The following is a 14,020-nucleotide window of genomic DNA, read 5'->3' on the forward strand; positions in this document are numbered from 1 at the left end:
GAGTCAAAAGTTACAGGCATATTTTTAACTGTACAGGGGTCAGTGCCCCAATTCCGGTGTTATTCAAGGGTATACTGTATATCCATTTATACAATTTTATAGAAATGTATAAATGTGATGACTATCATATTTTTTTGGGGGGGGCTTGGCTCCTATTACTAATCCAAGGTTACAGTCTAGAGCATATCCTTCCATATTTTTCAAATATAATATACATACACACATATGAGTTTTGGAGTCACTGTTTTATAAAAATAGGATTGCACTTTGCACATTTTTTTGCATCTTGCTTTTTTTTCCTCTCAGATTACCCCACAGTATTCTGGTACCTAGCACTAAAGCATTTTTTAAGATGACTACACAGTATTCCTTGATGTGGGTGCATCATGATATATTCTGTATTCCACTCTTTGCCCAAATAATGGGCATTGATCTTTGTTTATACTGTTTTGCCACGAAGAACAATACTGCAATAAACATGCTTGTAGCTGTATCTTTACATACTAGCTAGTATGTTATTTCTATGATACAGGTGAACAGAAGTGGGGATGCTAGGTCAAAGGGTACATGTATCTAATATTTTTTTTCTAAATCTATCCATTCATTCAACAAATATTTGTAACACAGCTCAGGCAATGGCAATACAATGTTAGGTTTAAGGATAAAAGATATCTCAACAAAAGTGTTAACTAACTTCACTATGTTTTAGTTTTGAAAATTAAGTATTTTTCTACTCAACCAAGATCTGGCCCATTTTTAAAAAATAGATCTTATTACATTAAACTGCATTCTGTAAAATTATTTAGAATGCTCACATGTAAACTGATAGGCTGGCAATAAAATAGTTTAAATTAGAAGTATATTTTAATTGCTAAAAAAATGTTAAAATGTCATAAATGGCCACAGTTTCACACTATGAATTCTTTAATTTTACAGTAACTTTATATGAGAATATAATACTATGTTCCAGAAAGAATGACAATAAATTTTCAACTCTTCTTTTTCCTTCCTGACAAGAAAATTAGTTTCTCTTAACAGTCTTAGTGAAAATTAACATAACTCAAATATTTCTGAGTTAGTTTTCACCTGAGAAATGTTGAGATAGATTTTGGTTTTTTAACTTCCTTCATTTCATATCTCTGAAAATTGGGAAAATAAATATTTTATTCCACTTTTTGATTCCTACAGCTTTTCATAATTTTTAAAAAAATTGTGATGGTTTATTGAATGCAAAGTGAAAACTTTTAATATACTTATAGATAATAAACTATTGCTATTCAAGAAAAGTCTAACATATATATGAAAATGTATAATAAAATAATGAGATCAGAACATTTCCTTTACCATGTATAACATATCCAGAGAGTGGTGATTTGATGTTATTTTGCTTTTTAAATGTAGAATGACAAAAAATAAATGCAAATTGACTAAAACAAACAAACAAACAATACAACCCAGATCCTGATAGGATATTTCTCTTCTCTATTTCTTTTTTTAAAGCTTTTTTTTTTTTTTTGAGATGGGAGTCTGATTCTGTTGCCCAGGCTGGAGTGCAGTGGGACGATCTTGGCTCACTGCAACCTTCGCCTTCTGGGTTCAAGCAATTCTCCTGCCTCAGCCCCCCATCTCTTCTCTATTTCTGCAGTGCAGAAAACTAGGTTTAGTTTTTTTTGAGGCAGAGTTTTGCTTTTGTTGCCTAGGCTGGAGTGCAATAGCACGATCTCGGCTCACTGCAATCTCCACTGCCCAGGTTAAAGCAATTGTGCCTCAGCCTCCGAGTAGCTGGGATTACAGATATGCGCCACCACACCCGGCTAATTTTGTATTTTTAGTAGAGACAGGGTTTCATTATGTTGGTCAGGCTAGTCTCCAACTTCTGACCTCAGGTGATCTGCCCACCTTGGCCTCCCAAAGTGCTGGGATTACAGGCGTGAGTCACCGCACCCGGCCTGGTTTAGTTTTAAAATCACATTTCATTATCACTAGGCCTAGCCAAAGATAAAATAACTGAGCAAATTTAAGGTGATGTCATTAAACCAACAAATTGTAGTAATAATCATGGTTTTGAAAAAGTGCTGTTCACAGAAACATGAAAAAAGCCAGAGAGTTTTGCATTTACCGTTTCCAGATTTAAGTAAAAACTTCAATATTACAAATTAATTAGGAAATTAACCAAAATTTATCTACAAACCAAACTGATTTTAAAGGTAAGTTCTTCAGAATGGTGGAAACATACTATATTATTAAATATATATTTATGAAATCTGATGCTAATTTAAAGCAAAATTTCATACTAATTAATTAAAAGGGATCATTTACTTAAGCTATTTGTAAACGTACCTAGATGGTTGTCTTTCTGTGTTCGTAGCTGTTTTCTTCTGAGAAGACGCTCATATAGGAGCTGCATGTTGGCCTTGGCTAGTCATAAGGATTGCACACAGCACTAGTTACTATACTCCTTTTACAACAAAACTTACTAGAATTTTCCATCTTGTTAATAATAGACTTAGTGTTGATCTGATAGTGCAGTTAGTTAATTAGCTTATCAAAATTACAAATGATGTACATTCAAGTATATATTTCTTTGGTTTTTTAATTTAAATGTATGTGCCACTCAACATTTCATAATGCAATATGTTTTAATTAATTAGACTCAGAATTTTAGGTCGGCAGGGATCTCAGTTAACTCCCTGCTGTTACAAGTGTAGATACTAGGGTTCAGATAGGCTATGTGACTTGCCCAAACCCAATTCCAGAACTCCTGACTCTCATGTTCAGTAACAGCTCCTTGCACCAAACCAATATTTAATTATATGTCATCAGAAAATGTACATCATTCATCTAGGAGAAAAGAGAAAGGCAAAAAAGCAGAAAGGAACTCAAGGCGTTATTTTAAAAGAAGGAACATGTTTTAGAAAAGTTTTCAAAGCATAGTCAAGTTTAAGAAGTTTAAATATATGCTTATTTGAAAACTCAATGAAAGTGGTAAGTAATAGAAGGAAATATTCTTTAATCAAGAACTACTCTGTATCCATTTATTAAAACTGGTGAATATAGTGGTGTTTGGTCAATAGTACATTATAGAAATATATTAGTGTTCACAATTTTATTTTGCTAGAATAAAAATAAAAGACATTGATAGTTTAGAATATGTAACAAATACTTTTATTTTTAATAGTTAATAGTATTTTTAGATGTTTTCTTACAAGATGCATTCAAGAATAAACTAAAATTCACAATAAAGAGAAAGGAAAATAAAAACTGTAAAGTTTAAGAACACCGCAATATATTACCAATATTTATTGAAGATGAATCTTGATTTTAAAAATCCCTAGGAAACTGTTAAGCTTTATGTTGATGCCTATACTTTTTCAAGTAACAATGAAAACTGTATTGTGCTATTTCATTCATTCATTCGAGAAATATATTTTAAGTAAATCTATGTGTAAGGTACTAGTAATTTTATTTCTATCATATACTTATTTAAAACTGAAGTCTGGGTTTGCTTTAGAATTTTATTTTCTGATAAAATATTTTAAGCAAATAATTTGGAATAAAGTCGATATTCATTTTGTAATTAACTTCTGAAATTAAATATAAGGGCACTTTTATTATGATACTTTCTATATTACATCTATAAGCCCAAAGTAATATACACGACATAAAAGCCATCCTCACCAGAGAGAAAGTTGAAAATCTTATGAATACATGATCATGCTGAAGCTAGACTGATAAATTAATAATAATTGCTAACACTGTCTAACCCCAACACCCAGGCTGTGGACTGGTACTTGTCTGTGGCCTGTTAGGAACTGGGCTGCACAGCAGGAGGTGAGCGGCAGGCAAGCAAGCACCGCTTCCTGAGCTCTGCCTCCTGTGGGATCAGCAGCGGCATTAGATTCTCATAGGAGGATGAACGCTATTGCGAAATGTGCATGTGAGGGATCTAGGTTGCATGCTCCTTACAAGAATCTAACTAATGCCTCATGATCTGAGGTGGAATAGTTTCATCCTGAAACAATCCCTTCCCCCAATCCCTGGAAAAATTGTCTCCCAAGAAACTGGTCCCTGGTGCCAAAAAGGTTGGGGACTGCTGGTCTAAGCTATTTGAAATAAACATTTGTCTTTAAAAGGAGAAATGTTGTTATTTAATTACTAATTATAAATTTTATCGATCAACTTCCTTTTAGAGAGGATTTTTTTTAAGTTAAAATGTGGTTCATAGGTTTTTCTTTGTAAAGACGACATGTTAAATCTACTTTAACATTATATGCAGATGGATATCTTCCTTATACAGGTATTTATAAGCCCATCTCATATATTAAAACCCCAAGAAGCCCCATTTTGCTGGGTGAATTTCTCCTTCCTATCCCAATGCTGAGCTGATTTCTTAATACTGTTGCTGTGAGAGGAGAGGGAACAGGAGAAGTCAAAGTTCCTTAAAGGCAGGGACCTATTCTTTCCTCAGCACCTAGCACAGTAACTGACACAGGAGGTGCTCATTAAAAGCCCAAGGGAAGTACACTGTTAAGAAGTATTGTTCCTAGAGATCCTTTACACCCTTTTTCTTTTGGATAATCTCACCTTTGCTTCCTGACACAGGTACCACATCTGATTCCCTTCAATCTCCTTACCATGTGAATGGAAACCACTTTGTGTTTGTAGGCTCAAAGTAAGTAAGTGACAGAAATGGTTCCAAATGTGCACTCTTGAACATAAGATAATGCCTCCTTGAATCTACTGTAGTATTCCACATCAAAGCTATTAACACGTTTTTGTTTTTTTTGGTAGAAATGACATTACACACGGATTTTAAGCTTTACATCGCTACTTTTCATCACACTATTTTTCAGGCACATGATATTGTCCTTCATTAATATGATAGTATAATAGTTTTGTGGTCTGGTCATTAAACCTAACTAAAATTTGTTTTTGATTTCCAAACCATCAATAAAGATATTTGAAACATAACTTTCCATTAATTGAGGATAAGTGATAGCCTAAATTAGCTCTATTCTGTAAATGATTCATTCTCAAAAGAGAACATTTTTAAAAATTTACATTTGAGGTAGTAGCCTTCTATAGAATTTTCCTAAGGGAAACAGGAATTCTAAGAACATAAAGTAGCAAGGAAAATAGAGACTGTTTCAGAGAATAATAATCAGAAGATTGTCTTTTCCACACTACCATTTTTGTTTTGAGAATGAATACATGGTCAAAAAAGAATAAACACATTTTCCTATTGCTTATCTATGAAACCATTAGGATTACTGAATCAAGAATTTTAAACAGTCAATTTAGTGATACCTATGTCTAGTCAAGAAAGTGTGAGCTGAACTGACTGAATAGTAGACTTAATTAATTAAATGCACTTGAGTAGTTGCTGATAGTGGCACAACAGCCAGCATTTTCTCACAGCTGAATTTAAGTGGGGTAGAAATTCTTACACTTTCTTGCAATTCCTCTGTAATCCAATATAATTTTTTAAGTAGTCTGATTAGTCTCAAACCCAAGAACTATGTTCAGGAACAGTGATTACTTTAGGGAGTGGACTAATATTGTTAAAAGACTGAAATCTTTGAGGAACAAAGGAATAAAGTAAGAATATTGATTCACTAAATTTTAAAAGGCAATTTATGATTTATTAAAAAACACAATTATAAAACAATATATTCTAAAGAAATTAAAATATATTTTTATAAGCTATTAGCCAATATTTGAAAATAAAAGCTAATAAAACTGATATAAAAAGTCTGAATAAGAACTTATTTTGCCAATCCCCATAATTTACCTTCTGTGAAATAATGCATTTAAAGCATTTTGCAAACTACAAATGGCAGACAAAATCAAGGCAATATGATTTTTTATTATGCACTACAAATATATACAGGTATTACTTTTGAATAAAACCTGAAGTTTGATTTTTTAAAACAATTTCAATGATTTTTAAAATGTTAAAATACTAAGTAATGTTATTATTCCCTAAAATAATATAAAAGGAATTTGAGATCTGAGATAACTATTATAAAATCAAATGTAAACAAAAATGCCCTAAGTACCTACAATCTGATTAGACTGTAAAATATTCGGAAGTATGGATTTAATTTACCTTCCTATGATTCTGCAGATAATTACATTTGCTTTCTAGCATGTTTTTGGGTTATATTTTAGGAGGAACAGTATATTGACATGTTTTTTTAAAAGACTCATTTCACATTTAGCACCAAGAAGTTATTTTTTAGAATTCTGAAAAACATTTTTAAATTGCAAAAAGTGATTATCAAGGTAGAAAAAGATGGAACTGAGAGAGAAGTAAAGTGAAGCACACAAACACTGTAGTTTTAGTATAGAAAAACTATGGCAAAGCTGATAGCTAGCAATATAAGACTGAAGAGAATGATTTGAACTGTAGGATAGGTCTTGCTACTTTTAACATACCCAGTTCTAGTTTCTGACAAGAAGGAATCTCTTCTGTTACTGTAATGAAGTAGCTGTGCAATCCCTTGAAGGCTAGCAGCAAAGTGGCACAAAGTGTATAATGAAAACGATAGGCATGATGTAGGAAGGAGTCTGCAATGATGAAGCTACAACCCTAAACAAAAAACAGATGTAGGATACAGAGTGTCAGTAATACAAAATGTTATATTTGAAACTTGGAAAATAAAGAAAAAATAACCATCTGTCAACTAAATTTATTCTAATACATATAAAAAATTTGGTAATATTTGAGAGTTGTTTATACAATAAACTTAAACATGAAATGTGGCCCTAGTAATTTCTGTTACAGTGGATTTTTATAACAAGTAGATTAAATTATTATTTTTGATAGCATGGTATTTATATAACATTTATACTGAAGGACAGACACTCAGCTTTTATAGTATGTCCCCTTTTCTAATAATAGCTGTACTTGTACCGCTCTTTTTTTTTTTTTAATTTTTTTTTTAGATATAGAGTCTCAGTTTGTCACCCAGGCTGGAGTGAAGTGACATGATTGCAGCTCACTGCAGTCTCAACCTTCTGTGCTCAAGTGATTCACCTGCCTCAGGCTCCCTAGCAGTTGGGACTACAGACATGTGACACCATTATTTTTTGTAGAGGTGGGGTCTTGCTATGTTGCTCAGGCTGGTATCAAACTCTTGGCCTCAAGCAATCCTCCAGACTAAGCCTCCCAAAGTGTTGCGATTACAGGCATGAGCCACCACGCCTGGCCTGTGCAACTCTACGCTGGGTCTCAGCTCTGGCAATTGTTCTTTAAAGGCTCCTTTGGAATGATTCTACCAGTTCTGTTGGACCAAGGGGTGACAGTAACAAGTTAAAGGGCACAGGCTCTCAAAGATGTCTATCCACTAAATCTGGTAACATTTTGAAGTATCATGTTAGTTTTCGTAATAGACAATTAGAACCAAACGATTTTTAAGATCATATTTAATTAGATCTATAAGTTGCTAAGCTGAAATAATTAAAAAAATATAACATTCACAGATAAAATAGTTAAAAACACCTCTTTTAAAATAAAGAAAAGATTTATAAACATATTCAGTTCTTACATCTGGTGATAACTGTTTTGTGTAGTTAATACCAAAGACCACACTTTCAAGAGTAGGAATCACGGAATCTTTGTTTTGTGCTGGTGCATTTCTATTTAACCAAGTTGTCTTCACAGGGCGAGGAAAGCTGGAGGAAGAAGTATTATATTATTACTGTCATAAGAGTCTATTTGAATGTAAGTTAAATATTTACAAAGGAAAATCTTATAGGAATAGAACAGCAAGAGTTTTGCAAGTTTATAAGTTCAAAAGTACTCCTAAAGTAATTTTAAAAAATAATTTGAATAATCATGAAAAAATAAAATGAATATTAAAAAATTAGGGCTAGATGTTTGACATTGCTTGCTGTAATTATACTTCTGGAAGTCTCAAAGAACATCAAAGATAAAACATGGTGGGATTTAGAGTAGCTAAACAACAAATGAAAGCCAAGCTTGAATTTGGAAATCCTGATGTCAGAACTGGTTACCAAATTTACAACGTTAACACTTAATCAAATATGAATGCTATTCACAGAAATAAAGAGCTCGCATGTAAATGTAGAAAAAGAAAAATTACTAAATCTACCCAATGCCTCTGTTTCCCCAAAATAAGTTTCTTTCCCTTAATTCTCTTTACTAAAAGGCTATAAACTCTATTAAAATAATTTTTATTATTCAAGTCCCTAGCAGCTAGAACTACAGTCATGTGCCACCATGCTTGGCTAATTTTTATTTTTTGTAGAGGTGAGGTCTTGCTATGTTGCTCAGGCTGGTCTCAAACTCCTGGCCTCAAGCAATCCTCCAGCCTCCAGCTTCAAGGCACCATCAATTACATATTATATGAATTACTTCTGTTAGTATTAACATTTATATTCCATCGAGGAAGAAGCATATTTCTGTTAGAATGTTGAAAAATCATACACAATTATATTTGAGATAAAGTAGGCCAAAGCATTTGAACTGTTTGATAGTTTGGCAAAAGGGAAAAGACAGAAAAGAAAAATAATGTTGCCATAAGCAGAGTGCAGGTTTTGTTTGCAAAATCCATTTGCTTTGCAAAAGTAAAATGTCTATATCCCAGCAAAGAAGGGAGTCTCAAATAAGTGGTAAATTCCATTTGCTACAATGTGTTTTTCAGAATTGTCATAAAAGTTGTACTTAAAAAATTCAAATATAAGAAACAGTTCAAATAAAAAACAAGCAAAGAAAGAAATCCTAAGCCACTTACTTTAAATAACTGATATAACGTCTATAGATTGGGTTGACCATAAAAATTGTTTTAAACAAAAATGAAAATTTAAAAGATAATGTTATAAATTAAAAATTTTTCAATGATTGGATAAAAAAACCCATCAATAATAAAACTTCAGGAAAAACCTGCTGAAGAATATAGAGTAGGAAATGTTACACTTAGACATGACCCCTTTATCAGCACACCACCAGCAAAAAGCTTCCTCTTCCCCTTTCCTTGCTTTCCTTTTCCGACCTTTTATTTATAGGTAGAGAAAGGCTGGTAAACATGCTGCTGCTTGTACAGCAAAGTTCTAGCAGCAAGAGAGTGTTAGATATAAGGGCCCATGGCAGCTAGGTAAAGAACAGCAACCTCAGCTGTTACAGGCATATTGTTTTCTTTTCTAGTCACTAACCAGAGCCAACAGTTAATCCTCTTGGCTTCTGATTCTGAGCCAAAAATTTCTTCTTCCAGTAAATGGTCTCTAGGAGATGAGCTGCCCCTTTCTCCTATTAGTCTGTGGCAAAAATTGCTGCATTGCAAGAGGAAGCACATATTTAACTCACTACAATGGTGATGTGAATATCCACTCTATTTAATTAGGGCCTTAAAAAACAACATTAATAACCTGAGCTAACCTCCTATGAATTGTTTGTGCATTTTTCAGGAGAGAAACACAGCTAGTTTTATGAAGATAATCTTGGTAAGTCTTAAAAAGAAATAGTTAAAACAGTTTAATTAGGGGTTCTTCTTAAAACTACAAAAAGAAGAGATTTAGAAAACTAGAGTAACACATTTTATAAACAGATAAACATTTAGCATTAAAACCAAACACAAAATCATACAAAAGCAATACTGTATATTATTTAAAAGTTATATTTCCAAAAACACACTTTGTTAGAAAAGTTTCATTCACACATTCTATTTCAGAAAATCTTCCAAAAAATTTTTAAGTTTATAATAAAATTACGTATGTAATAAAAAACACCTTCCTGTTTATAAAAGCTATAATAACTTAGCACAACCTCTCAAAGGCCTAGGAGGTAAGAAAAAGAGAGCAAAACTACCAGTTACAGATCTTTCTATAGAATAAAGAAGGCAAAACAAGTCATCAGGAGAAATGTATGTCTTCCTGGCCTGGTGCTCTAAAAGGAACTAGGTCAAGGTGATCTACATGTAAGAGATGAGAGAGCAACAGAATGAAAGACGTTTTCAATTAGTTTTTAAAACAATGTAAAGATATGCCATAGGAGGTTATCACCTGTGGTCAATATGTTAAATTGTGTTGGGCTTCCATAAATTCTGAGGGTGATTTTGCAAAATGATTTACTTAGTTTTCTGATAAATCAGTTTACCATCATATCCCTTAAGCATCATCCCTAATATCATTTGTCAGAATCAGATGTACATCAGAAATTGTAGACAGTTTAGAAATCAAATAAAATTGGAGACTTTCATATAATTTACTGATTTGAAGCATCCATCTGCTGCCCATACTACAAGGATGATGTTGTAAAAACTGAAGACATTGCATTGTATTTTTACGTTAACGAAAGAAATCTGTCTACCCATGGAAGTGAACAGAAAAAAATAATTATCTCAGTGCATTTATTATGATCCAGAATATTATATACCTTTGAACTAATGGTACATGATATAGTTTTAAAAGGCTGAGTAAAAATTCATAAAATTGGTTAATGACTTGGAAAGCAAGTATCACTGTATGATGTACAGTTAAGCAGATAAAATTAGCCTATCTGGGTAAGAGGCAAAGAAAAAATAAGAAACAATTCACATACTTTTCCAGGGTAATTATAGTATAACATTGCACAAAACATTGCTACAGAATAAACAATGTTGTGTGGTTATTTCCAGATTGTATTTTTTCTTTGTTAACTTATTTGGGATTGACAAAGATGGCTTCATATTTCTGTAATAAAAAAGTTATCAAGCCAAAGTTCCCATACTCTTGAATTTTACTATAAATTTTAAAAGTCCTTATTATTTCAGTTATCTTTAGCAAAGTACACATTTTCACTATAAAAATAAAAAAACGCTACATTAATAAGGCTCTCATGTTGAATTGTAATCCTCAATGTTGGAACGGGGCCTGGTGGGAGGTGATTAGATCAGGGGGACAGATTTCTCATGAATGGTTTAGTACCATGCCTCTTGGTACTGTCCTCATGATAGTGAGTGAGTTCTCATGAGATCTAGTTATTTAGAAGTGTGTAGCAACTCCCCCTGACTCTTTTGCTCCTGCTCCGGCCATGTGAGATGCCTGCCCCCCCTTTGATTTCTGCCATTGATTCTAAGTTTCCTGAGGCCTCCCCAGAAGTTAAGCAGATGCCAGCATCATGCTTCCTGTACAGCCTGAAGAACCATGACCGAATTAAACCTCTTTTCTTTATAAATTGCTCAGACTCAGGTATTTCTTTATTGCAGTGTAAGAATGGCTTAATACAAAAATATTAGTCAAATTTACCTTATTAGTGGCTGGTGTAGTGCAACCAATGATGCATGAACTGTAACAGACACAACAGAAAGGTGGAAGTAATCAAACATAACATTAACATGATGATGAAGGCCTCTATGGGGGCTAAAGTGCAGCTTCAATGTTCGGCTACTTATTAGTTGCAAGGCATTCAGATCATCTGCCCTGTAAAAAGGAACACTTAGCATGTAAGTATGAAATATTTAGTAAAGGCCAATATATTATACAGTAGTTGAAACTATAAAAACTATTTACTTAATTACTTTTTAAAAATTTCGAATGAGAGTAATTTTTAAAGCATCATATTTGCATTAGAAAGCAATATGAAACATACCAATTGAGAAAATAATCAGATCCCACCTATTGTTTTCTATCAGTCCATGATATGATCTATTTTTTCACTAATATCCCTATAAAATGAATCCTTTTTGATACTTCAGGAATTAATCTCATCTTAAAATTTTACCCCATAGAGAATACTGTTTATTACAAGGCTGCAGTACAACATAGGTCAAATACTATTATAATAAATCCCAAAGGATATTTCAAATTATTTTTACTCTACAAAATTTTATTAAGTGCTGCTCAAAAATAAACAGGTCATTGCTTATTTTAAAAAGCAAAACATATCTTATTGAAGATATTTAGTATATCATTAGATTTATACATACTAAAAATGTGAAATAAAGCCATGAAAATTATATCCAATTATACTTAAAAAAATTCCATCCATACATTATAACTATCTACAGGTAATGAACTACCTACTCATTTCAGCTTATTCCACTTAAATAATTCTGACTTGGTTAAAAAAAGACTTCACAAAATTCTTTGTAATGAAAAGTATTACAGAGGAACAGTAGCTACCATATAGTGAAGAGGACATCTAAAGTAGGCCTTTCAGTAATGTGACTTTTTAGTTACTTATCCCACAAGCAGTCTGAATTTATATATCATTTTTGAGAATTGTTCCTAAAACTACATTTGAGATGGGGAAGAAACCCTGCATAAATAAAATTGTTAAGTGAATCTCTGACTCTTGTTTTAAATGAACACAAGCAAAATTTGTTCATAAAACATATGACTGCATGTCCAGGTGTGTGGGTAGGTTGGAGGTAGCCAATCCTAAAACTTCCTCAAGGGCTGTGGAAATTAATGAACTAGAACAACTGTCAAGTGCACATCATCAGTCTTGATAACTCTCAGAATATCAACAAAGTCCTACCTAAAGAAAGCATAACTGATGCCATCAAGAAAGATTAGCCAGTGATACAGTGGAAAAGAGCCCATTTACATTTAAATGCCTCATGGTAGTGGTATTACATTAACAGTGCAATTTCTAGCAGCTAGGAAAAATTGTTCCATATTTCTTTAACTTGTCTGGTTTTGTTATCTGGAGCTCATGGATTCGGCATGGGCACAATAGAGCTGGCCTAATCATTCTCATGGTTTCCCCAGAAAACACAAGGAGTTCAAGACAAGATAGGGATAGGACGAATTTTAAGAAGAAAATGGGCAATCTAATAATAACAAATAACAGTCATAAGTGCCTAAAGGTTTTTTAATTGATTAGCTACTTACGAATAATCTCCATCTGTGAAGTGCAGATCCAAGGATAATAGAAAATTCATTTCCTCAAGGGTTTCTTCAATCTGAAAAGAAATTACACTATGAGATACTTTTTGAAATTTTATAGAAAGTTAGAAATAACACCTTGAGGCATTACAAAAAATATTTACATAAATAAATATGAAGAGATGTTTACCTTTCTTTCATCCAATAGCATTTTTACTTTGAAGATCATAACATCATTTAAAACAACCTCTTCATTTTTGTACAAAATTTGAAATGTTTTACTGCAAATTAGAGAATCATGAACTGAGGCTGGAAAGGCTAAAGTCATACCTAAAACAGATAAGATATGTAATTGACAGATAAAAGTAAAATATAACCCAAGCAAATTAACACTTGTACTTTAAAATACTATATGTTTGATTATATTACTATAGTGTCATTATCAATTTATACTGCAGTATTGGAACATTTCTGAAAGTTTACTTATTTCTATGATTAGAAAATAAATAAGTACATTATTAGTATTGTAAAATTACTGCATGACATCTTAATCTGAAAGGTAAAAGAGGAAATATCGAAGCAGAACTTTTAGAGTGAACAACTGATCTGTATACCACGTTTAAGAGCAATTTAGTTTTCCATAGCTGAATAGTAAAGAATTCGGTTGGCCTTTGTACTGGTTGCTAGGAGTTCAGCTCTAAACACTTGGAATAAAGAATTTGGCTGGCCTTTGTCTCCAGTTTCTGAGAAGTAGCCTCTAAATCCTTGGTGGCCCCTAGTTTATGCTAAAGAGATGACTCAGGATGGGGGCTGGCCACATCACTAAGACCAGCCATGTGATTAGAGAGTTGAGCTTTGAGCCTAGTGATAAAACCTCAATATCCAGAAAGGGGAGAACAGCTAAACACTGAGTGACATGGGCGATGATTCAGTCAGTCATGCTTACATAAGGAAATATCAATAAAAATTCTGAACACTGAAGTTTGGGTGAGCTTCCCTGGTTGGCAATACTCTGCATATCATCACATACTGGATGTTCGAGAGGAGGGAAGTTAACGCGTCCTGACTTAATGGGGAGAAAATAATGGAAGCTTCACCTCTGGGACTCTCTCAGATCAACCCTATACAGGTTCTGATTTGAATCCTTTTGCTGTAATAAAGCTGTAATAATAAGTACAGCACTATGCTG

At 32.9% G+C, this 14,020-nt stretch overlaps 1 protein-coding gene across 14 annotated transcripts in view; it reads right to left on the reverse strand.

Moving 5' to 3' along the window:
- Positions 1-14,020, reverse strand: part of FAM135A (family with sequence similarity 135 member A) — a 146,511-nt gene that overhangs the window by 73,116 nt on the left and 59,375 nt on the right. For 8 of the 14 annotated variants that reach the window (XM_055257111.2, XM_055257074.2, XM_063630508.1 and 5 more), the window contains 6 exons: positions 13,022-13,161; positions 12,838-12,908; positions 11,248-11,421; positions 7,551-7,677; positions 6,439-6,592; positions 2,341-2,418 (listed from right to left, as the gene is read on the reverse strand). In XM_055257111.2, coding sequence (XP_055113086.2) covers positions 2,341-2,418; positions 6,439-6,592; positions 7,551-7,677; positions 11,248-11,421; positions 12,838-12,908; positions 13,022-13,161 — 744 coding nt within the window. Of the gene's footprint in view, positions 1-2,340; positions 2,419-6,438; positions 6,593-7,550; positions 7,678-11,247; positions 11,422-12,837; positions 12,909-13,021; positions 13,162-14,020 lie in introns of those variants that run through there. The other 6 variants (XM_055257079.2, XM_063630510.1, XM_055257121.2 and 3 more) reach the window with 3 other exon arrangements.

Source organism: Symphalangus syndactylus, chromosome 2, assembly GCF_028878055.3.
Source record: "Symphalangus syndactylus isolate Jambi chromosome 2, NHGRI_mSymSyn1-v2.1_pri, whole genome shotgun sequence".
In the NCBI taxonomy this organism is placed as follows: Eukaryota; Metazoa; Chordata; class Mammalia; order Primates; family Hylobatidae; genus Symphalangus; species Symphalangus syndactylus.